The sequence below is a fragment of the Bison bison genome, unplaced genomic scaffold (genome assembly GCF_000754665.1).
Source record: "Bison bison bison isolate TAMUID 2011002044 unplaced genomic scaffold, Bison_UMD1.0 scf7180017864180, whole genome shotgun sequence".
NCBI lineage: Eukaryota > Metazoa > Chordata > Mammalia > Artiodactyla > Bovidae > Bison > Bison bison.
The window spans coordinates 12,816,300-12,843,925 of NW_011494752.1; the positions used below are offsets into that span (position 1 = coordinate 12,816,300).

Genomic DNA, 27,626 nt, shown 5'->3' on the forward strand with positions numbered 1-27,626 from the left:
AACCAGTCAATTCTAAAGGAAATCAGTTCTGAATATTCATTGGAAGGACTGATGCTGAAGCTGAAACTCCAGTACTTTGGCCACCTGATGTGAAGAGCCTGCTGCTGCTGCTGCTAAGTCGCTTCAGTTGTGTCCGATTCTGTGCGACCCCAGAGACGGCAGCCCACCAGGCTCCCCCGTCCCTGGGATTCTCCAGGCAAGAACACTGGAGTGGGTTGCCATTTCCTTCTCCAATGCATGAAAGTGAAAAGTGAAAGTGAAGTCGCTCAGTCGTGTCCGACTCCTAGCAACCCCATGGACTGCAGCCTACCAGGCTCCTCCGTCCATGGGATTTTCCAGGCAAGAGTACTGGAGTGGGGTGCCATTGCCTTCTCCGGTGAAGAGCCTACTCATTGGAGAATACCCTGATCCTGGGAAAGATTGAGGGCAGGAGGAGAAGGAGGTGACAGAGGATGAGATGGTCAGATGGCATCACTGACTCAATGGACATGAGTTTGAGCAAGCTCTAGGAGATAGTGAAGGACAGGGAAGCCTGGCATACTCCAGTTCATGGGGTCTCAAAGAGTCACACATGACTTAGTGAATGAACAATAACAACAACAGACCATATTAAAAAAAATTGATAATTAAAGGAAAAGAGCTCAGGTTTCATGTAACTACTGTTTCTTTTAAAGGGCTCCCTCTGGAAGAGTATGTTCCGTACATGTTCAAGCCACCGTAAAACCTCTAATCTGGGTGTGCTTTCCAAACAAGTTAAGTGCTCCCAACTTTACAGCCTCTTTATTGGCAGTCAGTTTTCAATGTTTATAAAAAAATAAAATAAAGATTGACCACCACTGAGGACACTTGACAGGCTCAGAATGTTTCTGATCATCAGTTTCCTTTATTTATAAACAAACAAAAATCCCTTTTAGAAAAAAGATTTGAATAAATGATTTAAGATTCTTTGCAGCTCTAAATACTGAATTGATCTACATGTGGAAGATTCTAAAGGAAATTACAACAATGCTAAAAACACGGGAGTGATGGCATGGCTCTAAGATAACTGTAAGTTATTGTATGGGATGAATCAGTTCTGAGACACCTGTTAAAGATGAAGTGAGAGTGAAAGTCACTCAGTCGTGTCCAACTCCTGCGACCCCATGGACTGTGGCCTGCCAGGCTCCTCTGTCCATGGGATTTTCCAGGCAAGAATACTGGAGTGGGTTGCCATTTACGGGTAGCTGAAATCAGGATCTTGAAGAGTTATCTGCATCCTGTCCTCACCGGAGTGCTATTTACAACAGCCAAGAGGTGGAAGCAACCTACGTGTCTGTCAGTGGATGAATGGATAAAGAAGATGCCACACACACACACAGAATGGAACGCTATTCAGCCATAAGAAGAAGGAAATCCTGTTATCTGTGACAGCATGGATGTCAGACAGAGAAAGGCAAACAATAGATAATCTCATTTATTTATGGAATCTTAAAAAAAACAACAACTCAGAGAGTAAACTGGTGGTTGCCAGGGATGGGAGTATTGGGTGGGCAATTATAAACATCCCAGTTATAAGATGAATAAGTAATGTAAGCCATGGTGACTGTAGTTAACAATATTGTACTGTGTACTTGAAAGCTGCTGAAAGAATAGATCTTAGTACCATCTTTCTAGATTTCATATGCATGAGTTAATATACGATATTTGTCTTTCTCTTTCTGACTTACTTTACTCTGTGTAATAGGCTCTAGGTCCATCTACCTCATTAGGACTGACTCAAATGCATTCTTTTTTATAGCCAAGTAATATTCCATTGCATATATGTATCACAGTTTCTGTTTCCATTCATCTTGTCAGTGGACATCTAGATTGCTTCCAGGTCCCAGCTATTGTAAAAAGTGCTGCAGTGAACACTGGTGTATATGCATCTCTTTCAATTATGGTTTTCTCAGGGTATATGCCCAGTAGTGGGATTGTTGGGTCATAGGGTAGTTCTACTTCTAGTTTTTTTTTTTTTTTTTAAGGAATTTCCATACTCTACTTCAATTTAAGAAAATTTAAAAAGAATAGATATTAGAAGTTCTCACCAGGCACACACAAAGGTAATTATGGGAGGTGATGGAATTGTCAACTAACCTTATTGTGGTAATCATTTTGCAATATACAAGTATTTCAAATCATCAGGTTGTATACCTTAAATGTACACAATGTTTTATATCAATTATAACAATGTTATATGTTGACTCTATCTCAATAAAGCCCCCCCCCCAAATTTTAAAAGACACCAGTAATAATTCCTTACTCAGAGCCAGCCCTACTGTGCAATCCAGGCTTTCAAATGTGCCTGGGGAGCTGGTTTCACTCATGATTGGGGATGACATGGGGCTCCTCTTCCCCCTTGATACCTTGTTATCATCCATGACAGTGTTCAGAGACTCGATCCACATCGGGTCAATGTCACCATCCAGTAAAATCCATTTGGGCCCATCATGGGTGATGTTGGCAAGCTCCCGCATGATAGAAGAGAACAGTCCTAAGAGGAACCACAGATGTCTCCATTTCCAGGTCACCATCAATCTTCTTTCTCTTAACACAAACTTTCCCTATCAGCTACAACCTTCAGAAGGAGGTGTACACACGGGAAATTCAGGTCAGAACTGGGCTTTTCTCCTACTCTACCAAAAATCTGATCATGCCCAAGGTTCTGCTCTTTCTGTGCTCCAATCTGAATTTTTATGAGAATGACAACAACAGATGTCATCAGCAAAAGCAACAATGACATCAACAAAACTAGAAGAAAACCTGATGGTCCCAGTTTGTTTTCTTTTTCATTTTTAATTGGAGAAAAATTGCTTTACAATGTTGTGTTGGTTTCTGTCATACTACAATGCAAATCAACTATAATTACATATATTTATCCCCTTCTACCTGGTGGCTCAATGGTAAAGAATCCACCTGTCAATGCAGGAGCCACAGGTTCAATCCCTGGGTCAGGAAGATCCCCTGGAGAAGGAAATGGTCCAAGGTTTTAAAGTGACAAGGGACTGAGCAAATCATTTCAACAGGCAACTGCGACATGATGGAATTACATGAAACCTTCTTAGGTAAGTTTCATTCTTTGAAACTGCGGCCAGGAAAATCTTGCCAAACCCAGGCTTTGAGAGGAGGCCTGATGTGATTTTAGTTGGCATTACATGAAATTTATATCTTAATTTGGATCGAATTGATTTTTTATAATACTAAGCCTTCCCAGTCAATAATATGGTATGTCTTTTCATTTGTTCAAATATTGTTTTATGTTCCTTAATAAATTTTTACAGCATTTTCAATGTATCTCTTTGGCTAAAGGTATTCCTAAGCATTTGTTTTTATTGTTATTGTGAATGGAATTTTTTCCCCTGTATTTTCAGTTTTAGTTGGCTACTGTTAGTACAGAGATAAGCTTCTAAATTTGGTGTACTTCACTTTATACTGAGTTATCTTTAATGCTTTTTATTACTGATTCTAGTGATTTTTCAATAATGTCTTGAATTTTCTAGATATAAAGCTGTACAATCACCAAACTAATAATTGTCTTTTTCTTCCAGTTTATACCACGGATTCCATTTTATTGTTTTAACTGCATTTTCTAGACTTCCACAGGCAAAACAGAATAATAATGTTGGTAATAGATCTCTTTGGTTTATGCTTAATTTTAATGGAAGTTGGGCTATTCTTTTTGGTTCTGCACAAAAGTTGGTATCAAAATTGTTTTGGCTTCACAAAATGAAATAAGAGGTGTGCTTTTTATGATTTTGGAATTATCTTTTCTTAATTCAGCTACTATTTAAAAACTTTTAATTTCATTAGTTTACTTTTTCTACTTCTCATTGAGTAAATTTTGTTACAATTATATTTGGTTAGGGAATCATCTATTTCAGTTTTTCAAATATGTATGATCTAATTGTGTCTCTTTTAATCTTGTCTGTATCTACTGTTATATCTTCTTTCTAACTCCTTATCTTGTCTACTTTTACACTCTCTTACCCCCATTAATCATGCTCACAATGGACTTATCGGTCTTTACAAAGAACCGATATTTATATTTATTTATCCTTCCTATACTTTTTTGTTCCTTCCCACTAATTTCAGCTTTTATTTGCATTAGTTTCTTCCCATCTTTCTTCAGGTTTAGTTTATTACTTTTTGAATAATTTATTAAAATGGATACTGATTTCCTTTTTTTCTGGCCTATCTTCTGTAAAAATGAGAGTTTAGAAATTTTCATTATTGGCTTTAGATGTGTCCCAGAGGTCTCTGTATAAACATTCTTTATTTTGCTTCCAAGAAGGATTACAATTAAATTTTCCCATTAATCCAGGAGCTCGGTATTTCTTGACTGCAAGTAATAAAATTATTTTGGGTCATTTTCTTGCTATTTGTTTCTATTTCTATTATATTAGTATCCAACAAAGTGGCCTGAAAAATGGATACTTTTGAATTTATTACAATTTCTTCTGTGCCCAGCTAAACTTTAAATTTTTGGAAATGTTCCACAAACCTATCAAGAAAGGAATATTTTCTATTTACAAGATGCAAAGATCTATATCTTTGTGTTACATTGTGTTTGATGATGCATTTCCTAATTCTTTTTTGCCTATACTTATTTTTCTGTCTATTGAATCTTTCTAATATTGAAAAATATGTATTAATATGCTGCTGCTGCTGCTGCTAAGTTGCTTCAATCGTGTCCGACTCTGTGCGACCCTATAGACAGCAGCCCACCAGGCTCTGCTGTCCCTGGGATTCTCCAGGCAAGAACACTGGAGTGGGTTGCCATTTCCTTCTCCAATGCATGAAAGTGAAAAGTGAAAGTGAAGTCGCTCAGTCGTGTCCGACTCTTAGTGACCCCATTGACTGCAACCTACCAGGCTCCCCCATCCATGGGATTTTCCAGGCAAGAGTACTGGAGTGGGTTGCCTTCTCCAAGTATTAATATAAACCACTGTATTTCTATTTTTATCAAATTCTTAAAATTTTTGAAAAGTTATATTCCATTTACTTGGAAGATCTCTTGTTTAGGGAACATAGATTTATGATTATTATGAACTTTTGTATATTTCTCCATATTTAATGAGTATATTTAATAAAACTTTAAAATTCTCACATTTTAAAATTTGAATTATATTATGTGAGCTTAAATTTAAGGTGGAAGAAGTATCTAAGACTAGCAAAGAAATTACAGAAAAGTATTAAGGAGGGATTTACCTCATCAGACAGGAAAATGATAGAAAATGATAATAATTAAGATAGAATGACATTAGTACAGGATTAGATATAGGTGATGGAACAGAATAGAAAACCCAGAATCAGATGTCAATACAATTTTCCCTTTCAATATGCGAATTTCAAGTCTGTGCATTCAACCAGCCATAGATTGAAAATATTCGGGAAAAAAAAAACCAATTCTAGAAATTTCCCCAAACCAAAACTTGAATTTGCCATACTCTAGCAACTATTTCTAGCATAGTCTAGCAACATGCATATTCTAGCAACAATAGTAATGGCAACCCACTCCAGTGTTCTTACCTGGAGAATCCCAGGGACGGAGAAGCCTGGTAGGCTGCAGTCCATGGGGTCGCACAGAGTCGGACATGACTGAAGCGACTTAGCAGCAGCAGCAACTATTTACACAGCATTTACATTGTTTTTGCAACTATTTACACAGCATTTACATTGTGTCAGGTGTTATAAATAGTCTAGAGATAATTTAAAGTTTACAGGAGGAATATGTATAGGATAAAGCAAATACTACTCCATTTTATATGAGATCTTGAGCATCTGTGGATTTTAGTGTCTGCAGGAGTTCCTGGAACCAATATCCCAGGGATACCAAAGGAAAACTGCACATGTGAAAAGCTGGAATTTAGATTCAGAGATAAAGGATACTTTACTTAATAAATGGAGATTTCACAGTCAATTATCCATCTGGGAGGAAATAAAGCTGATTCTCTACCTCACCTCATACTTTGTGATCATTCGGGTCTGACTATGTGCAGCCCCATGGACTGTAGCCCACCAGGCTCCTCTGTCTGTGGGATTTTCCAGGCAAGAATACTAGAGTAGGTTGCCATTTCCTATTCCAGGGGATCTTCCTGACCCAGGGGTCAAACCTGCATCTCCTGCCTTGGCAAGTGGGTTCTTTACCGCTGTGCCACCTGGGAAGCCCAGATAAGCCCCAAAATAAACTTCAGATGAGTAAAAAATGTTAATGTGAAAAGAATCTTTAAGTCCAAATTTATGATATTATGCTCTAAAATTAGAAAGAGTCATAAACTAAATAGGAATCCCAGATGCTAAAAAGACTAGACAGACATAATTTCCTTTTATAAAGTACATGGTAAACATGTCATGAAGTATCTGTAGACAAATGGAAGACAGATCAAAACCATTAGTGGTGCATATAACAGATAAAAGTTTAATGTCTTTGATGTATTAAAAAAAAAACTTACACACTGATAAGAATATAATAAGGAGGAATAAAATTACAAAAGAGCCAATTACTAAGACCGCTAAGAAGGAAAAGATGCTAAGCCTCATTAATAGTGAAAAAAAAATTAGAGAGGCTACTCATTAAGTCCCATTTTTCAAGGCCTCTGATGGAAGACCCTAAATTAGAGGAATCCAGGCATATCACTTTGCTGACACAGGTCTGTATAGTCAAAATTATGGTCTTTCCAGTAGTTAAATATGGATGTGAGAGTTGGACTATAAAGAAAGCTGAGTGCCAAAGATTTGATGCTTTCGAACTGTGGTGCTGGAGAAGACTCTTAAGAGTCCTTTGGCCATCAAGGAGATAAAACCAGTCAATCCTAAAATAAATCAACCCTGAATACTCATTGGAAGGACTGATGCTGAAGCTGAAGCTATAATACTTTGGTCACCTGATGCAAAGAGCTGACTCATTGGAAAAGACCCTGATTCTGGGAAAGATTGAGAGCAGGAGGAGAAGGGGGCAACAGAGGATGAGACAGTTGGATGGCATCATTGACTCAATGGACAAGAGTTTGAGCAAACTCTGGGAGATAGCGAAGGACAGGAAGCCTGGTGTGCTATATAGTCCATGGGGTTGCAAAGAGTCGGACACAACTGAGCCAGTGAACAACAACAGGCAGTATACCCTGATGTAGTCACTGGGATATTAGGCGGGACCTGAGATGACCACATTCAGGAAGCCACACTGCTTTTGGAAAGAGATCTGATCAGTTTGTGGAGAGTTTTCTCCATTTTCTTTTTTGCTCTCTCCCAGTGACAGGATACCCTTTCAACACCTGTCACAATTTTCAATTCTCAGAAGGCGACGCTAGGGTCAGCCCCAAGTGAGCATGGGTTTGGGACAATCCGAATCACTGTAGAAGGGACCAGCTCCTTGGCTCCAGAAACTCTTGCAGACACTAAAAATCCATGGATGTTCAAGATCTCATATAAAAGGGAGCAGTGTTTGTATTATCCTATACACTTGCACACATGCATATGTGTTCAGTCGCTAAGTCCTGTCCCACTCTTTGCGACCCCATGGACTGCAGCCGGCCAGGCTCCTCTGTCCATGGGACACTCCAGGCGAGAATACTGGAGTGGGCTGCCATTTCCTTTTTCAGATGATTTTCCCGACACAAGGATTGAACCCATGCCTCCTGCAGTGCAGGTGGATTCTTTATCACGGAGCCACCTGGGACGCCCCATCCTATACACATCTTCCTGTGGTCCCAGGATGCTCCTGAGATGAGTCTTCTGTAGCAGCCTCCCCATCACTCCTGGGGTGGTACTGACAGGGAGGTACCCTCTGTGGGACGCTAGACTGCCTGCTCCTTTGGGAATGAGAGGTGGGCTTCCCTGCCTGACCCATGTCACACCCTCTGCCAGGCAATGTGGGAACCCCATGACTTGCAGTCCACAATCACGGAACTGCAGCTGAGAAGGCCTGCCTGGTTTATTCTCTCTATGAGCTGAAAAATCCCCAAGGAGAGAAAATACCCCAATGGATGATGCTCCTCTCCAAGCCAAAATCAGTTTCTTTGATTCTTTTCACCTCCTCCCACCCCAAACTGATCAGCTCGGCTTTCCCTCCTCCGCACCCTCCCCACTGCCTTCTCATCAGCCCAAGTAGCTAAGACAGAAGCATCCTGCCCTTACCGTCCTTCCATTCTCGTGTGGCTGGATTGATGATGCCAAAGAGCTCATCGTTGGTGACCGCTTTGGGGTTGAGGTCGGTCCAGACAGGGCGGCGTTTCATGATCTGGTAGGTCTTGTGCAAGGACCTCAGCACCTGCGACTTGCCAGTTCCTGCACTGCCCACCACAAACACGGAGTGCCGCACTGCCAAGAGCTCCTCCAGCTGGACCACCTGGGAGACACAGAATCCGGCCAGAGGGACCGCTTGTCACTCACCCACATCCCCACCACTCCCCTGTGAGCCCGTCTGATGCCTGAAGTGAGACCTGAGGTCAACACAGGAAGGGTTACTCCCCCCAGGATAAAATGGGGTCCTAAATGTGGGGCAACATGATTCGTTTATTCACTTATTCATCATGTGAGTAATTATTAGTAACCACTAAGTGCTAGAGAGTGTGTCTGGTGAGAGAGATTCAGAGATGACTCTCCAGCCCTCCCTGATCTCATAGTCTGATAGAGAAGCAAGTCATATTGACAAACTGCTATAATGTAAGGAGATAATTGAGATGTGGGTTCAATCCCTGTGTCAGGAAGATCCCTTGGAGGAGAAAATGGCAACCCACTCCAACATTCTTGCCTGGAGAATCCCATGGACAGAAGAGCCTGGTGGGCTGCAGTCTAGGGGTTGCAAAGAGTCCGACATAACTGAGTACATGCACACATGCAAGAAGGGCATAACTGCTACGGCTGATGTATTTATTAAATGCTGTGAAAAGAGACTGTTGTTGCTGTTCAGTAGCCAAGTCACGTCTGACTTTTTGCAACCCCAAGAACTGCAGCACACCAGGCTTCCCTGTCCCTCACCATCTCCTGGAGCTTGCCCAAATTCACATCCTTTGCATTGGTGATGCCATCCAACCAGCTCGTCTTCTGCCTCCCTCTTCTCCTCCTGCCTTCAATCTTTCCCAGCATCAGGATCTTTTCCAATGAGTTGGCTTTTCACATTAGGTGGCCTAAGTATTGGAGCTTCAGCATCAGTCTTTCCAATGAATATTCAGGGTTGATTTCCTTTAGGATTGACTGGTTGATCTCCTTGCTGTCCAAGGGACTGTCAAGAGTCTTCTCTAGCACTACAATTTGAAAGCATCAGCCCACCCCTGGAAGAGGGAATGGCAACACACTGCAGTATTCTTGCCATGAGAACCCCGTGAACATGGACATTATGGCAACAGATAGAAAGAAACAGTAGATTTTATATAGATAAAGGGAATATGAAAGGCTTCACAGGGGATGGGGCATTTGAACTGGGGCTTCAAGGGTGTGTAGGAGTTTGCCAAGAAGATGAATGGGAAGGATATTCCAGGCAGAGGAAACAGCACAAAGGCTTGTGGTGTGACAGAGCATAATGTGGTTGACCAGATGGCTTGATGAGGCTGGCGTCAAGGAGCTCCTTGGGGGACAGTGGTCACATGGGAGGCATCATCACTCTTGATGTAGTTTGCCTTCAGGCTCACCTTTCTACACTCTTGTATGCTTACTGGAATGAAAATGTGATCCTGTCACTGTCATCAGGTTGTCCTTTCAGTGGTTCTCCTAAGTTTCGGTGATGAAATCCCAAATCCTTACACTGGTTTACAAGGCCCTGTTGCAATCTGGCCCAAATCAGCTTCTAATTTTGTCTCTCATCCCTCAACACACACACATACCAGGTAGATGACTGCCTGAAGCTCTTCAGTGATTCTCTTTCCCATTTATATGCCTTGTCTACTTTTGAGGTCCTTTTCCTTAGAGACCATGGAAATGCTGCCTTGATTTGGGTTAACTGCTTTCTAGGTCTGCTGACAGCGATAATTCAAAGACTTCCCTTATTTGATTCTTGAATTTTTGAATCCCATGACATTTGTTTTTCATCCATGTTTTGTTGTAGTATGTTCTCAAATAGCTTAATCGAATAGGATGCCTGTGTAATATTAATAAAATCTGTAACTCCTTGAAAATATCTGATAATCTGGCACATAATGGAGTTTTGAGATCGTTTCCCCTCAGAATCTGAAGGAATGGTTTCCTTGTCCAGTACTATCTGATATTGTTGGTGAGAGGTTCTGACATCATCCTGAATTTCATTCCTTCGTGGGTCACCTGTACACCTCAATCCATCACCCAGCCACAAAACCTTCATTTTTTCCTCTTGACCCTTGACTTCTGAAATCCCATTATGATGTGTCTTAACGTTCCCCCCTCCTGGCTGTTTTCACTTCTCTTCCTCATTCCCTGCCCTCCTTCACTACCTGCTCTGAGCCCAGAGCTGCTCCGAGGTTCTGCTTGGCAGACTGGAGGCCTCCTGGCTCCTCGTCCCCTGAGCCCTTTCTACACCTGCAACCCCCTCTGCTCTGCTTGATTTGTCAATCTTCTTCCATCCTCTCTCCATCTTTCCAGAAATTTACTGTTATATCTCCTTCCCAGTTTTCACACTTCCATGGGACTATTCCTTTTCTTCCCAAGTTAATATTATCACTTTTAAAAGACTGCAGGATGCCTTCTCAAACCAGAGCTTTTTGATGAAATAACACATTGCTGAGTTTTTGGGCTTTGGGTACAATACTCTGTACATTTGGAGTGAAAGTGGTAGTCACTCAGTCGTGTCCAACTCTTTGCGACTCTGGAGCCCATGGACTGTAGCCCTGCAGGCCCTTCTGTCCATGGGATTCTCCAGGCAAGAATACTGGACTGGGCAACCACTCCCTTCTCCAGGGGTTCTTCCCGATCCAGGGATCAAACCTGGGCCTCCTGCACTGCAGGCAGACTCTTTACCATCTGAGCCACTAGGGAAGCCTTCTTTGCCCTAAGTGTTATTTTTGCTGAATACTTTTGAAGAAAGTAACGTTTCTGAGACGCATCAATGTTATTATGGTGCATGAAGTAGTTCACGGGAAAGGAACACAATATAACAGAGCCTGGGTCTCATTCTTCTGTGAGAATGTGAACCCCCGACAGTAAGGGCTCTGTCCCTCTCTTGCATTCCTATGACACATTCCACACTGTGGGTGTCCCTCTAAAGAGCTGTTGCTGTTGTTTAGTTGCTCAGTCACGTCCGACTCTTTGAGATCCCATGGACTGTAGTCCGCCAGGCTCCTCTGTCCAGGGGATTTCCCAGGCAAGAATGTTGGAGAGAATTTCTATTTCCTCTTTCAGGGGATCTTCCTGACCCAGGGATCAAACCCGCATCTCTTGCATTGTAGGCAGATTCTTTACCCCTGAGCCACCAGGGAAGCCCCTGTAAAGAGCTAGTGAAGTCAACTGAGTTTTTGCAAAGTCGATGAATATCTGTACATTGAGAGCAGCCCTTTGGGTTAAGGACGAAGTGTAACCCATTGTCAAAGAAAAGAATTAAGAGACAAATCTCGAGAGGGAGGAAAAACCCCATGTACCTTGAGAACAAAGTTGTCCTCAGCCTGGAGTTTCAGCTCCATCACCGCCTTCCTAACCAGAGCTTCGAAGTGGAGATCTCTCCTCCGAGGGACATCCAGGGCAGGGAACAGGTCCCCGATCAGGCCCAGGAACACTGGCATGTCGTCAGTCACGATCTTGGGGACGTTGAAATCTCGCAGCGAGCGCATCAGGACTTGGTCCTCAGGCCGGTCAGGGTCTCCTCGCTTCAGGGATCCGGCCACCACCAGCACAGACTTGATGGCCCTCAGGCCCCAGTCGTAGTGATCCTGGGGGAAGGGGGCTGCTGAGACTAGAGATGCTGGAACTCGGGATCCATAGGCTCAGGCTCGTGTCAGCAGAATGAGATATCATGTCACTACTAGGTCGCTTGGGAGGTCAAGGTGGGGGCAAAAGAAAAGATCTACGACATAGCAGATGAAGATTCTGGGTTCCTAGTTCCTGGTCTGGCCTGGAAAGAAGCCACATTTAAGGGCCAGAAACAAAGAGCACTGGGGTGCCATTTGATGTCTGACTCTCTCTCCCCAGTTTTCTTCATGTTCCTTCAGGCAGAGACCACTCCCTCCAAGGGCTTTCACTGGCCATGCAATGTTTCTTATGGGACACTGGTAGTCTACGAGGTGTTACTAAGCATTGTATTAAAAAATGGAGTGCTACGGCCAAACAGGTTTATTTTTTAAATGCTGGGCTAAGCTAAATTTTTAGTTAATAAAAAACATGTATCTTTATTATCTTAGCTAAGATAAAAAGCATGTATCTTTATTACAGAAGTTTCCTTGTTATAGTTTATTTATAGAAGTATCTTTATTATAGAAGTCTGCAGAGCTTTGAATATGCTTACGGGCACAGTGACTATCTACTATGAAACTGAAAAACTGAAAGTCCCTCAGTCGTGTCCGACTCTTTGCAACCCCATGGACTGTATAGTCCATGGAATTCTCCAGGCCAGAATCCTGGAGTGGGTAGCCTATCCCTTCTCCAGCGGATATTCCCGACCCAGGAATTGAACTGGGGTCTCCTGCATTGCAGGCGGATTCTTTACCAACTGAGCTATGAGGGAAGCCCATAGAGGGAAGTCTGATAGGTGGCTCAGACAGTAAAGAATCTATTATGAGAAGGTGCTATGTCTCCCTAATACCCCAGCTCCAGAATCCATCCAGAGCCGGGAATATCACACTTGAGTGGTCACCTGGTGTAACCAGGGAGGGTTACCTGTTTAGAGAGAAGCTCTTTGCACAGCTGGTAAAGGGTGATGAACTTCCTGGCTAATAACCGTGCCTCGATGAATCCTTCGGCCACCAGCATGATTTCACAGATCAACTCAAAGTCTGGGACAACCATTGCACAAGGCCTGTGAGAGGGAGACATAGGGCTGACTGGGTCCCCAGCCACGCCTGGACGGGAGCTTGTGAGACAAGAGACACTGGCTGAGATCATAGATGAAGGCATGTGTGAGGGTGGAAACTGAGACCTTGGCAATGATTTCATCGAAGATTTTCAATGTTAAAATGAATTAATAAGGGTAAACAGGGAGTGGACTTGCCCGCTCAAGGTGATGGATGATGTGATCAGATGGGAACAGAGTTGGAGCTATGACTCAAGTCTTAAAGCTAAGTTTAGTGTGCCTTACACAAGGCACATATTAGTGAAGCCTGAGTAATTAGCAGATTACAGGTTAGTAATTAGCCCCAAATTATCACAGATTTGGGGCTACTGTTGAGGAACCGAGTCTCTCTAATCTGTCTAGTTTTCATCCTGAAACTTGTCTTCTCCAAGTCCAGACCCTCAGAGATTATTCTACACTTATTTGCATACAAATGCCAACACCTAATGCCAAGAGCTGAAGTCAGTACCTGTTAACCCCACCTTGCCACAAAATGAGAAATAGAATACCGAAGGGAATTTTTATCTGTATATAAGAATTTACTGTGACTTTTCCTTCTACTTCTAGTAACATTTTATTTTATGGTTATTTCATTTTTAAAGAATTTCTTTCCCTTGTATTTCTTTTCTTTTTTTTAAAGTCTGTATTGAATTTGTTACAACATTGCTTCTGTTTTATGCTTTGGTTTTTTGGCCATGAGGCACATGGAATCTCAGCTCCCTGACCAGGGATTGAATCCCACCTACTGCATTAGAAGGCGAAGTCTCAACCACTGGACTGCTGGACAAGTCCCTGCGCTGTGCTGTGCTTGGTCGCTTCAGTTGCGTCCGACTCTGCAACACTATGGACTGTGGCCTGTCAGGCTCCTCTGTCCATGAGATTCTCCAGGCAAGAACACTGGAGTGGGTTGTCGTACCCCCTTCCAGGGGATCTTCTTGACTCAGGGATCAAACCCATGTTTCTTACATCTCCTGCATTGGTGGGGGTTCTTTACCATTAATGCCACCTGGGAAGTCCAGAGAAGTCCCTACAATTACTTAATTTTAAAATTATGAGGTATGTAATAGGAGCTTAGAGTAGTTATGTGTCTTTATTGCATTTCTCTATAAGGAAAGCTACGACAAACCTAGATGGTGTATTAAAAAGGAGAGACTTGACTTTGCTGACAAGGGTCTGTATGGTCAAAGCTCTGGTTTTTTGTAGTCACGTATGTATGTGAGAGTTGGACCATAAAGAAGAGTGATTGGTGAAGAACTGATGCTTTTGAACTGTGGTGCAGGAAAACACTCTTGAGAGTCCCTTGGACTGCAAGGAGATCCAACCAGTCCATCCTAAAGGAAATCAGTCCTGAATATTCATTGGAAGGATTGATGCTGAAGTTGAAATTCCAGTACTTTGGTCACCTGATGGGAAGAACTAACTCATTAGAAAAGACCCTGATGCTGGGAAAGACTGAAGGCAAAATGAGGAGAGGGCAGCAGAATGTGAGATGGTTGGACGGCATCACTGATTCAATGGACATGGATTTGAGCAAACTCCAGGAGATAGCGGAGGACAGAGAAGCTTGGCACGCTGCAGTCCGTGGGGTTGCAAAGAGTTGGACACGACTGAGCGACTGAACAACAACCATGCATCATTTCCAGGAGTGTCACTCGGCACTACTGTTTGTGGAAAGCAACTTGGCAATGTGTGTCGAGAGCCTTAAAAATGTTTCTCCCTGTTAACTCAGTGATTCCATTTCTGGGAACCTAGCCAAAGAAAATAATCATGCGTACAAAAAAACTACTTATGTATATTTTACCATGATGAATAAATTTATTTTAAATGTCAGAAACAGTCTTAACGTTTAACTACAGGGGACTTGCTAACTATATTGCGGACCATGCACTTGATAGAATAAAACACAGTCATGAAATGAGATTTCTTAAGAATATTTAACAGAAGAAGAAACTATTTATGATAGGATTGTGACAAACTATGAAATTAAAGAACAATGCCAAACTGTGTGTAGACCACAAACATACACTACAAATGCGTAAATTCTATGCCTGTAAAGAAGAACAGAACACAATTCGGCAAAAAAATCATTGTACTGCTGATGGCATTAAATGTGTTTTATATAATCTACTTTTTAATATATGTTCTACATTTCTTCTAGCATATATGTCATATGTTTTCAGTGGAAAGAATAAAGAAGCTTGTCTCTGGGGTCCTTGTATGCCCAGGGCAGAGTGAATGCTCACCTGAACAGAGCCTTGAGGTTTTCGGGCAGCTCTGTACGACCAGCGTAGCCTGGGTTCATGGTGATGAAGATGCCCACAGATGGGTTCAAGCTAATCTCCTCTCCAAGGAAGTTGAACCGCTGCTTCTTGTCTCGAATTGCATCTTGAATGCTTTTTACCTGGTGAACAAGTCATGGGAAAACGCCCCCTCTGTGTTCCAGGGGTCGGATGGTGGCTAAGGCTGGGATCCCAGGGTCACACTGAAGGACAGGCCTAAGGCCTGAGCCCTGGACCCTTTACTAATGGGCACTGAGTGCGTGTCTAAAGGATCAGGCTGCCCCTAGCCCCATGCCCATGCCTATCACGTGGTGCCTAAAAGGTTGGAGATGGACAGCTCTGAACACTGGTTCCCTCCCCCCATACTGACTGCTGTCCTGAGCACAGTTTTGGATTAAGTCGTGGGATCCCCACCAGGATCCTTTGAGGGGAGCTCTTTACTACCATCATCCTCTTTCTCTGTAAAGAATTGGATGCACCGAAAGGGGAGTAGTTTGCTGAGCCCTCCACAGCTGCTCAGTGCTGGTATCTGCATCAGAATCCAGATCTGTGGATTCTGGAGCCTGGGCTCTCAGCTACTACAAGATGGAAAGAAGGAACACCAGGACCTACTGCCCAGGCTTGCTCTAAGGAATAAGTGAAATAAAGTCCACAAGGAGTTTAGCACACACACAAAAATGCTCAACAACAGCAACTAACATGGAAACTGTTAACCTGTCCTCCATCGCTGCAGTGTGGCCCTTATCTGGTCTTAACTCTCTCAGCTCCTCCCCCATCTACATTTCTACAACAGACCTGGAAAGCACAGGTGAGTCCAGCAGGGATGGAGTGTCTGGTGAGGAGAGGAAAGAGCCACAGTGGAAAGGGAGGCTGGGTCAGATGCCCAGGGGCCAGTCATGTCTTTCTAAAGAGATTAGAGTTTTTCTTAAATGTGGTCTGGAGCCAGAGGGGATTTACGCTGAAGCTTGACCTGGTCAGATGTAGATTCTAGATCATTCTTAGAGCAGTGAAGCAGAGACAGAAATGAAATTCACCTATTTATTTCCACACCTGCTGCTTTGGGAAAATGTGTGCGAAAATGATCAGCAGCAGAAGGAGGGAAGGCAAAAGGGCCTCTCTTGTCCAGCCAGGCCCTAGGACATCTGCAGAACTGGGAAGTAGGGGCCAGTGAAAGGTTTTGAGTGAACCTCATGTGTATGAGCTGTGCTCAGGTGTTTAGAACAGTCAAGGGTTCTGTGGAGGTTGGGCTGCAGGGATGTGTGTCTGAATATGTGTGCGAAAGAGAGAGACAGAGAGCAAAACAGCTGGAGTGTATATAAGAGAGAAGGAGAGGGGAAGAGTTGGACTATAAATAACAGAGAGACAGAGAGCTGGGCCATATACCAGAGGGAGAAGCAGAGGGAGAGAAACAGAGCTGATCAGAAACAAAGGAGAGAGAGAGAGAGAGAAAGAGGCTCAGAGTGAAATAACTGGAGTGTGTATAAGACAGGAGAGAGGAACAGCTGGATCATAAACAAGACAGAGACAGAGACAGAGGAGAGGCGGAGAGAGAATCAGAACTGGAACACTTATGAAAGAGAGAGAGAGACAGACAGCTGGACCAGAGAGACAGACACACAGACAGACAGAGACAGAGACAGGAAGAGGGGCTGGAGGAAGCGGACCATCCCCCACAGGTGAGGATGTTAGTGTCCAGAAGGGCGGTTTCTGCCAGAACACCCAGCGGTTCCACAACTGGGATTCAGCTTCTTTCCCAAGTGAAGATCTAATGACAGAATTGCTGAGCTTACAGCAATTAGCTTGAGACTGAAACTTCTTCTCCATGCACAGAATGTCCATGCATCCTGGCCGAGGTGGCCTCCAGAGCCCGGCACGCTGGCCCAACAGCCCAGACTCTGCTGGTTCCCATGGCGCTCACAGCACCACTCTGCCCTGGGGCCCCTCACCGCCCTCATTGCCCAGTGAGGGATGTGGGGTGAAACTATCACAACAATGTGAACCAGCTATACCCCAATACAAAATTAAAAAATCAAAATCAAAAACCCTGCCTGGCTCACTCCATGCTTCTCTCTGTAGGGGCAGATTGAAGTCTGCTTTCTTTGGGAAATGCAACCCATTCATCACATTTTACATTTTAAAAAATGTTTCTGTGTTTTTACTTTAGACCTTAGGCCCACTCCAGTGTTCTTGCCTGGAGAATCCCAGGGACGGGGGAACCTGGTGGGCTGCTGTCTATGGGGTCGCACAGAGTCGGACACGACTGAAGCGACTTAGCAGCAGTAGCAGGCTCCTCTATAAACGGTGTTTCATGGGAGCTCCCCTAGCTCTGAGACACTAGCATCTATTTGTTCAGCGCGTTAATTTTTGAAACACTGCTGTGCTGGGTTCTAGAGCCCCTGCTAGCTGCTCTGCTGTGTCTAACTGCTTCCAGCCACAGCCCAGCACACAGTCAGGGCTTGAATCTGATCAGGGAGCATGGAGGGGACCCAGGCTGGAGGCGCAGGGTAATGGCTGGCCCATATAACCCAAAGCCTTGGGAGCTGATTGCAACAGTAGTGGCAAAATTCCAGAAAAAAGGAAAGTAGTATCTTATATGTTTAAAAAATAATTGTTCTTGGAATTGCTTTACCTTTCCCAGTTGGATACGTAATTCTGCTTAACCAGTCTGACAGAGAAATGAAAATTTCCACCCATGAGGACACTGAGGCATGCTCACTTTTGTAGAAGTTACTGGGAAGAGGGACATGGACATGTGAGGAGCGGAGAGGAGGAGAGGGGAGGGCGGGGGAACTGTCACAGCTGCTGTGGCTTCTGCACCAACATGCCAACCTGGATTGCGGAGTGAACACAGTGCAATTTTCCCCTCTGGGGTCTATGATTTTAAACAGTAGCAACTCAGCTTTTGCCCAGGTGGTTGTCAGACCACTTTCTTGAGAATGTGTCCTTAGATATATTCCTGGATGAGAATGTGAAAGCATCAGGGAATTCCAGGCTGAATTCATTTCATTTAACTCCAGAAGCAAAAGGCAACTGATCTTGGAGACCTCATTACTGCCCTTGTGTTGGGCAGTTTCAAAATTAGGCAAATTCAGTATCTGTCTGTTCTACACTGGGGACAGTGGCTGCTGGGCACTGCCTCATTAGTTAGGATGCTAAGTTTGCTAAGACAGCCAGACCTGGGCCCGCTGAGAAGGAGTGAAGGGTGTAGAGGAGACCAGAGAGATTAGGGAGTAGACCCTTCTTCCCTGTCCTGTGTGTTCCAACCTTCTACTTTCTTCAACCCATTTCCTTCAGGGTTCAAGTAATAATGAGAGTAATCATCATCACCACCACTCCACCATCACCACCACCACCACCATGGTCGTCACCACCCTTATTGTCACCACCATCACCTCGACCGCCACCACCATCATCATCACCATTATCATCAGCAGCAGCATCACCACCACCACCACCATCATCACCATCATCACCCTTATCATCACCACCACCATCACCATCATCACCACCATCACCACCACCATCACCATGACCACAACCACCATTATCACCATCACCATTATCATCATTATCACCATCACCACAACTACCACCACCATCATCCATCATCACCCTTATCATCGCCACCACCATCACCATCATCACCACCATCACCATCATCATCACCATGACCACAACCACCACTATCACCATCACTATCACCACCATCACCATCACCGTCACCACCACCACCACCATCACCATTATCATCATCAGCATCACCACCATCATCCATCATCACCCTTATCATCGCCACCACCATCACCATCATCACCACTATCACCATCATCATCACCATGACCACAACCACCATTATCACCATGACTATCACCACCATCACCATCATGTCAGAGACTGACATTTATTGTGTGCCCACTATGTGTAGGGCTTTAAGTTAACTCATTCCATAATTATTACAACCAGATCGAGTAGGTACTATTATTAACTCCCTTTACAGATGTGGAGTTTGAGATATTGACTTGCCCAAGGGCACATGGCTAGTAAGTGGCAGGACAAGAAGTGAACACTGGCAGTGTGGTTTCAGAGCTGACACACATAACCACTTCTCCCCACCTTGTCTGGCTAACTCTACAAGAACCTGCTTCTTTCACAATCCCAGCTATATGTGGAACTTGGTCATATAATCTCTGGAGCCCAAGGCAAACCCTCTGCTGACTTTGGTCTATCTGTCTCTCACTGCTCCCCTTTTGTCCCCTGACTCCTTGCAGGGACACATGGAGACAGCCTGTTGGTAACCTCTAGTACTAGGTGCTGCGTTGGGCCACCATGAGTCTGAGTATTCATGACAGACAGTTCCATGCCTTTTCTAAGGAGCTGGGCTCTGCCATCTTGCTGAGCCTTTCCTCATCCCCAAGAAACAGGTGCATGGATGTTCTTTCTTCCCATTTTACAGAAAAGGAAATGGAGAATCAAGGCCAGTAAATGTATTGGTAGGGCCCTGTGGATACCGTGTGCTGCACCCATGCCTGATTTAAGCAGATAGAAGAAATGCAACAGGGGGAAGGGTGAGGAGAAGGTGAAATCAAGAGGATGCAGAAGTCCTCAGTGCTTGGCATGAAGACCACATGTTCCCATCAACTTTTGCCCCCTGTACCTGCACCGCCACCACTGACAAGACCTCCACAGAGATTCGATTAAACTCATCAAAACAGCCCCAGGCACCAGTCTGAGCAAGGCCCTTGTAGATGTTGCCGCAAGACTGCAAAGAGATGTACAGAGATTAAATTACCATCTGTGCTAGGCTTACCATTACATGTCTAAGTATTGATAATTTTCTATCCCCTTTATTATAGAACTCCAGGTTCCTTAAAGACCACTGGTTAGAAACTGGTCAATCCTAAAAAAAAAATCAATCTTTAGTATTCATTGGAAGGACTGATGTTGAAGCTGAAGCTCCAATACTTTGGCCATCTTATGGGAAGAGCCAACTCATTGGAAAAGACTCTGATGCTGGGAAAGATTGAAGGCAGGAGGAGAAGGGGACAACAGAGGATGAGATGGTTGGATGGCATTATTGACTCAATGGACATGAGTTTGAGCAAACTCCAAGAGATGGTGAAGGACAGGGAAGCCTGGCGTGCTGCAGTCCATGGGGTCGCAAAGAGTCAGACATGACCAGCAACTGAACAACAACAACAACTATTGCATACATCTAATCTATATATCTCTCTGCATGCATGCTAAGTCACTTCAGTTATGTCCAACTCTTTTCGACCCCATGGACTGTAGCCTGCCAGGCTTCTCTGTCCATGGGATTCTCCAGGCAAGCATACTGGAGTGTGTTGCCATGACCTCCTCCAGGGATCTTCCCCACCCAGGGATGGAACCCACGTCTCTTACATCTCTGCATTGGCAGGCGGGTTCTTTACCAGTAGTGCCAGCTGGGAAGCACCAATCTCTCTATCATTTATTTATTGATCAATCAATCATCTATCGCTCCATTTCCATTTATCTATCTGCCCATCACTCCATTCTCTATCTGAACAGCTGAACAAGAAAGGGAAGAGGGGGTTTGACACTGCTTAGTGAGGCTGCTTGGTTACAAAGGATGTCTGGCGTCCAGGAAGTGGTCACCTTACTTTTGCTGTGTCCCACTACAGCTATACTTACTGTTCTTGCTCTGATCTGTGTCTGGACTAGACACACATGGCTGAACTTTCTCATGGTTCAAACAAATTGAGGGCAGACTCGTCCTTTCATCCCGTACTCTTAGAGGAATTGGTGGGGTCAGAGTTCAGTAATCAAGTTTTGAAAGGACTGAGTAAAATGACCTTAGTGACCTCTGACCATGGAGCCAACTCATCTCTTCCTGTTTCCCATGTTAGCTGTGACTTTAAGAAATATGCCTTTCCTTCTTCAGTCAATATCCAAGGTCTTCCATGTCTAAGTGTGTCCTCCAGAATGTTCCTCTTGGGAGAGTATGTTTATCTCAGAAATGCTGCCATTGTTTAACTCTAGAAGAATCTAGAAAGTTTATTCCTAAAGCTTAGCTTGTTTCTTTAAAGGGAGAAAAATATTTCTTCTTCCAGCCTGGCTTAAAGAGAAACGTTATCTTTATGAGTTCATCAATAAAAGCAACCATATTAAAATTTAGTGCGTAGACTATGGGAGCATAGCTATTTTGGGCCTGAATCCTCATTTTGTCTGCTTTCTGTGAGAAAACATGGTGCTACAGGATTCTGCAACTCTGTGCAGCAAAATTTTATATACAAGAGAAATGATTAAAGTTGCAGCAGATCAATCTCATTTAAAGAGTTCTGTATGGGGTAACTGCAAGTGCTATCTTGCAGTTTCTAAAACTATCTTAAAATTGAATTTATTTTGCAATCAATGTATCACATCATTTATACCTATAAATATTTGATCTATTTAATGTAATTATTTTCTTTTTCTGCCCTAAATTTATTTAAATGCCATCCTATTTTCAAAAGGGACTTATGGCAGTCTACAAAAATACACACAATGAAAAAAAAATGAGACAGTGAGATAACCTATTATTATGCTTTTATAACAAAGAATCTATATAAGGTCTAGCTGTAAGCAGAATGTTGCTAAGAGGTGACCTAATGGTTGTCTTGTTTCCCTTGCCTTTCTTTATGACACAGCGCCTGGGATATATTTGATATTAAAATAATGTAAAAATGAAGCGTGCCTGAATGAAGAATATTAGCCTTGCTCTTGTCTTTTATGTGTCTCTTGCTAAGAACAGAGGTTACTGTGACTTCCCTGGTGGTCCAGGGGTTAAGATTCTGCTTTCCAATGCAGGGGATGGGAGCTCCATCTCTAGTAAGGGAACTAAGATCCCACACGCTGCATGCAACCACAGCAAGAAAAGCCCACGTGCTGCAACTAAGACCCAGTGCAGCCAAAAATTAAAAAAAAAAGAATAGAGGTTACTCAAGTCTGTCTTCAGAAGCCAAATCTGCCCTTGTAGAGTATTGTGCCCTTGAGAAATTCTGGAAAAATGCCCACTTTTACAGAAGAGCACATCTATGGCTTTTATGTGAAGACTTTCATATCAACCACTTATGAGCCTTTCTGTGCTTCTGGGTCAAGTAGTGAATTTAGGCCTCTGGACATATGTTCAGCTTCCTCATTTTACAAATGATGGAAGGAAGGTCCCAGAGGGTAAGTCACCCATCTGTGGCTGCAGAGCTCATTAGAGGAAGTGGATTCCGCGGTGGTGAGGTTTAACAGGAGGTCACTCAGCTCCCAGGGCCAAGGGTCCCCATGTCTCCTGTGGAGAAGCAGAGACCTCCTGGTCTGCGTCTCTGAGCTTGGCCAGAGCGGCATGGATAAAGCTGATCAATGGTGTGGGCCACCACCTAGCCCCAGCCCCTCCAAGGCTGGGCCTGTACCTTGTAATCCATCTGCTCGGAGCAGTTAAACACGTAGACCATGACGCCCAGCGCCCGGCCCAGGTCCTTGGTGGTCTCTGTCTTGCCTGTGCCTGCAGGTCCTGCTGGAGCCCCGCTCATGGTCAGGTGCAGGGCCTGGGTGAGGGTGATATAACACCTGCCAAACACAGAAAGGTGGAGGAGGTTGGTCCTAGTGAGACAGGACTGAGGTTCAAGGCCACAAGAGGCTTGACACAGCTTCTGTAAAGGAAAGCCCAGACCCCACCAGTCTGCTCCCCTCTGTGCTGTGGGAGGAGGTTTCTAAATGGCACCTTCCTGACTGTCTTGACCTTCCCCTCGCTTATTTCTCTAGCTCACTTCTCATCGTCCTTCCCACTGCCCCACCCCAAGTACTCTTAAGTTCATTTGTGAAGAGGTATTCTCACTTGCTTAGCACTATGGTCTGAATGTTAGTGTCTCTGCTAAATCCATATGTTGAGACCATATCTTAACTCCCCAAAGATTGTGGTATTAGGAGGCAGGGTTTTCAGGAGATGATTAGGTCATGAAGGTGAAGTCCTCATGAATGGACTTCGTGCCTTAATAAAGGGATCCCGAACAATCCTTTGTCCCTTCTACCATGTGCATACAAGTCCCTGTGTCCCTGTCCTTTAAGATAAATGGCTTTTGCTTTAGTCTCCCAGGTCTCCCCTGAGCCTCAAAGAGCTGACTCAAGAGTTAATGACAAGGGAATTCCCTGGTGGTCCAGTGGCTAAGACTCCATGCTCCCAAAGCAGGGCGCCCGAGTTCCATCCCTGGTCAGGGAGCTAGATCCCACATGCTGCACCTAAGAGTTCAAATGCCCAAACTAAAAGATCCTGCAAAGACTTACGCAGGAATGTTCAAAGCAGCAATATTTGTAACAATAAGAAACTGGAAATAACTCAGGTGTCCATCAACCATGAATGGATAAACAAAATGCAATATATCTGCACAATGGAATGCTATTTAACAAAGTAGTGGAATCAAGTACTGACACATACAACATGCATGAACCTTAAAAACATTAAAATGAAGGAAGTCAGATGCAAAAGATCCCATACTATTCCATTTACGAAATGTCTACAAGACACAGAGATAGCACATCAGGGGCTGCCTAGGGAGGGTGATGGGAGTGAGCTCTGATTGCAAACAGGGTGGCAGCAATATTCTAAAGCTAAATTGTGATCTCGGCTGCACAAGTCTAAGAATTCACTAGAAGTCATTGATTTGTACACTTGTAATGGGTGTCTTACTTTAAGACATGTAAATTGTATCTCAACAGAGCTTTTAAAACTGTGGCATTGGCTTTTTTAATACCTAGAAAATCAATACAGAAGCTCTCAACCTGCAGTGTAGATGGGGGGTGGGGCTGTCTGAGGAAAGGGGTGTCTCTGAAATGAACTCTTTGGTTCTGAATCTGATGCTAGAGTTGACCAGAATCTCTGACTTAACACTTTTCTCACCAGATGGTGACTGCACCTCCACTGCCACCAAAATTGCTTTGAAAAGCTTTGAAATTCCTGAATTCTCCTTTAATTCAGTGTGAAATTCCCATAGCTACTTCAGCCTTTAACAAAGAAACCCAGGAAGGCAGTCTGCCCAGGTGGAGAGAATATGCAGAATTGCTATTCTACCTGGAGTTCTCCTGTGTAATGGGGTGAGGAGAGGATGGGCGGGCTGCCTTTAACTCCTGGGGAGCTGGGCTCATGCAACTGAATCACGTTGTTATTCTGTTGTTGTTTAGTCACCAAGTCACATCCAACTCTTTGCGAATTCATAGACCGTAGCCCTCCAGGTTCCTCTGTCCACGGGATTCCCCAGGCAAGAATACAGGAGTGGGTTGTCATTTCTTTCTCCAGAGGATCTTCCTGACCCAGGAGTCGAGCTCATGTCCTCAGCACTGCAGATTTTTTTACCACTGAGCCTTGGGGGAAGCCCTACAGCTCCTGATCTGTGAGGTGGGCCAGAAGGTGAGGTGAGTCAGAAAGTGAAAGTGTTCATTTCTGAGTCATATCTGACCCTTTGTGACCCCATGGACTGTGGCCTGCCAGGCTCCTCTGCCCATGGGATTCTCCAGGTAAGAGTACTGAAGTGGGTTGCCATGCTCTCCCCTCCAGGGAATCTTCCCGACCCAGGGGTCCAACCCAAGTCTCCTGCACTGCAGGCAGATTCTTTACTGAGCCACAAGGGAAGGCAAGTCAGGGTTAAGGTGAAAAGCTAGGTCCCACCTCACCTTCCTCAGTCACTGTGATCACTTGGCAACGCTTCTCTCCAACACTGATAGCTACATCCTCAGAGTTCTATGTGCAGCCTTAACCAAACCTGTGCTCTTAGGCTGAGCTCTGCCTCCACACTGACCCCAACGCCTTCCATCTCGCCAGTCTCAGGCTTCTTCCTGAGGCTTCACCCAGACCTTTGAGGGCCTGCTGTAGCCCTGAGTATCCCCAGGATGAAAGGCAACTGCCTGGACAGGGGAATCCTGGCCCCCAGCCAACTCTCCCAACCTTTTACTGTCCCACGGCTGCCTCTTCTTCTCAGCTAGGGGGCAACTCAGACCTCATCTCGCTGCAGCAGCAAAGCTCTCAAGGAATCTGAGAGCCCAGAAGAACAAGGTTCCACAAAAACAGAATTCTCAAGGAAACTCAAGAATCTCCCAAAAGAAATACTCAGATCTGGGTGTCAATCTCTTTTTGAGCATCTACTGAGCTTCTGAGTATCTCTAGAAGAAGCACTTGGGGGGAAATGCCAAAATACATACATACATGTGTGTGTGTATGTGTGTGTATATATATATCAGAGAAGGCAATGGGACACGACTGAGTGACTTCACTTTCACTTTTCACTTTCATGCATTGGAGAAGGAAATGGCAACCCACTCCAGTGTTCTTGCCTGGAGAATCCCAGGGATGGGGGAGCCTGGTGGGCTGCCGTCTATGGGGTCGCACAGAGTTGGACATGACTGATGCAACTTAGCAGCAGCGTGTATATATATATATATATGCAATTGCTCATATATATTATGGGCAATTATATATATAATTGCCCATAATAACAGGAACTCTGGAGCTGGAAGGAATTTCTGAGATCAACTAATCCAAACCCCTTAAATCACAGATGGATAGATTGAGATTTGTGGGTTTCCCAGATGGCTCAGTGGTAAAGAATCCACCTACCAATGCAGGAAACATAGGAGACATGGGTTTGATCCCTGGGTAGGGAAGATTCCCCTAGAGGAGGAAATGGCAACCCACTCCAGTATTCTTGCCTGGAGAATCCCATGGACAGAGGAACCTGGTGGGCTGCAGTCTGTGGGGTCACAAAGAGACGGACATGACTGAGCAGGCACGCACAACGCAAAGAGACTGAGGTTAAGGGAGGGAAGGTGGGCTGTCTAAGGAGTTCTAGTAACCAAGGCAGGGGCAGTGGGCCTTTAGCTTGGGCCATGAGGAAAACACAAAGAAAGGAAAGAGTATTCCTCTCCTCTGTATGTGTTGGGAGGGGTGGGGGGCACTGGCATTACAGTTGGGCCACTGAGCCAGCAGGATGTCCTATTCTTTGGGACACACACTCCTCCTCCAAGATTCTGTCTGCAGTCTCATTAGACTGTCCATCTCTTTAAATGTCTAAGTCGCTGCTTCAATCTGCTCCTGTTTCCTACTGAGAGGGTAGGTCACGCTGTTGTGGTTCGAGGCAAGGACTCAGGAGTCAGACATACTAACTTCAAAGCTTGCCTCTACTACAAAGCCTTTGTGAAATCCACCCAGGTTAATAAACTTTGGTGCCTTTGAAAAAATGTGTCATTGGGGGTCTATCATACAGGATTTTCTTTGCACAAAGGAATTTAGATAGATCTGCTGCCTCAAAAACAACTGCAGAGACTTCCCTGGTGGTCCAGTAGATTAAGACTTTGCCTTTCAAAGCAAGAAGGTGTGAGTTTGTTCCCTGGTCAGGGAGTTGAGATCCTACATGTTTCTTGGCCAAAACACCGAAACATATAAAGACCAGAAGTGATATTGTAAGAAATTCAATAAAGACTTTAAAAATGGCCCACAGTTGAAAAACAAACTTTAAAAATAAACAAAAATAAAACAACTGCAATTATGAAAATGGCAAGGAATCACTGACTAACCCCAACATGAATATGCATTAATTTAGTTTGATTGCTTATCTGGAAGACAGATTTTTAATGTTAGAAGAGATCTCAGAGGCTTGGCTCTTTAACCATGCCACTCTGTGTCCCATTAAACCCTTCAAATACTGTCATGCAGCTTTGTCTTCCAGTAAGACATGGTTTATTATTTTAGAAGCTGGCCCCTTCCACCGTGGGTTGGTTCTAATTGTTTGAAAGGCCTTCCTAGTACTGAGCTAAAGTCGGTTTTACTTTCTTCGGGCAAGTGATGTCTACCGGCTTTGTTTTTATCTGACCCACCAGGCTCTTGTGAGGACAAGATGAGATAAGAGATAAGATATTGCCTTGGAAAGTAGAAAGCTGATCCACTTTCAAGGTATTATCTGTTAAGATAATAAATACAGGAAAGGTAGCTTTCCCTTTTCTTTCTCTTTTTTTTTTTGATACAGTCATTCAAATGGCAGATTAAAGAAAATATCAAAGGTGCTATATCTTGATTTCAGCTATGAATAGATTTGAGGCTATTCTAGCCATGTGGTTTGGCTAATCTTAGAGTTGGTGAAATCACAGCTGATTTTATTCATTTCCTATTGCTATACACACATACAAAGAGGCTTTTTAAAAAACACCCATTTATAATCTCATTTCTATACATAGGAATCCAGGTGGCTCCTCTACTGATGGTCTCACAGGGTCAAAATCAAGGAACCAGTTGACTGGACTCTTATCTGGACCCTCTTGGGGAAGAACCTGCTTCCAGTCTCCTTTGAATTCTTGGCCGAATTAAGCTTTACTAGTTGTAGGACTGAGGTCCTCGG

The 27,626-nt window shown here is 44.0% G+C and overlaps 1 protein-coding gene across 2 annotated transcripts in view; it reads right to left on the reverse strand.

The window, feature by feature from the left end:
• DNAH9 (dynein, axonemal, heavy chain 9) overlaps positions 1 to 27,626 on the reverse strand; it is a 286,597-nt gene that overhangs the window by 157,895 nt on the left and 101,076 nt on the right. For both annotated transcript variants that reach the window (XM_010843000.1, XM_010842999.1), the window contains 7 exons: positions 22,659 to 22,815; positions 19,895 to 19,999; positions 15,205 to 15,362; positions 12,790 to 12,928; positions 11,559 to 11,846; positions 8,152 to 8,362; positions 2,385 to 2,512 (listed from right to left, as the gene is read on the reverse strand). In XM_010843000.1, the coding sequence (XP_010841302.1) occupies positions 2,385 to 2,512; positions 8,152 to 8,362; positions 11,559 to 11,846; positions 12,790 to 12,928; positions 15,205 to 15,362; positions 19,895 to 19,999; positions 22,659 to 22,815 (1,186 nt within the window). The remainder of the gene's footprint in view (positions 1 to 2,384; positions 2,513 to 8,151; positions 8,363 to 11,558; positions 11,847 to 12,789; positions 12,929 to 15,204; positions 15,363 to 19,894; positions 20,000 to 22,658; positions 22,816 to 27,626) is intronic.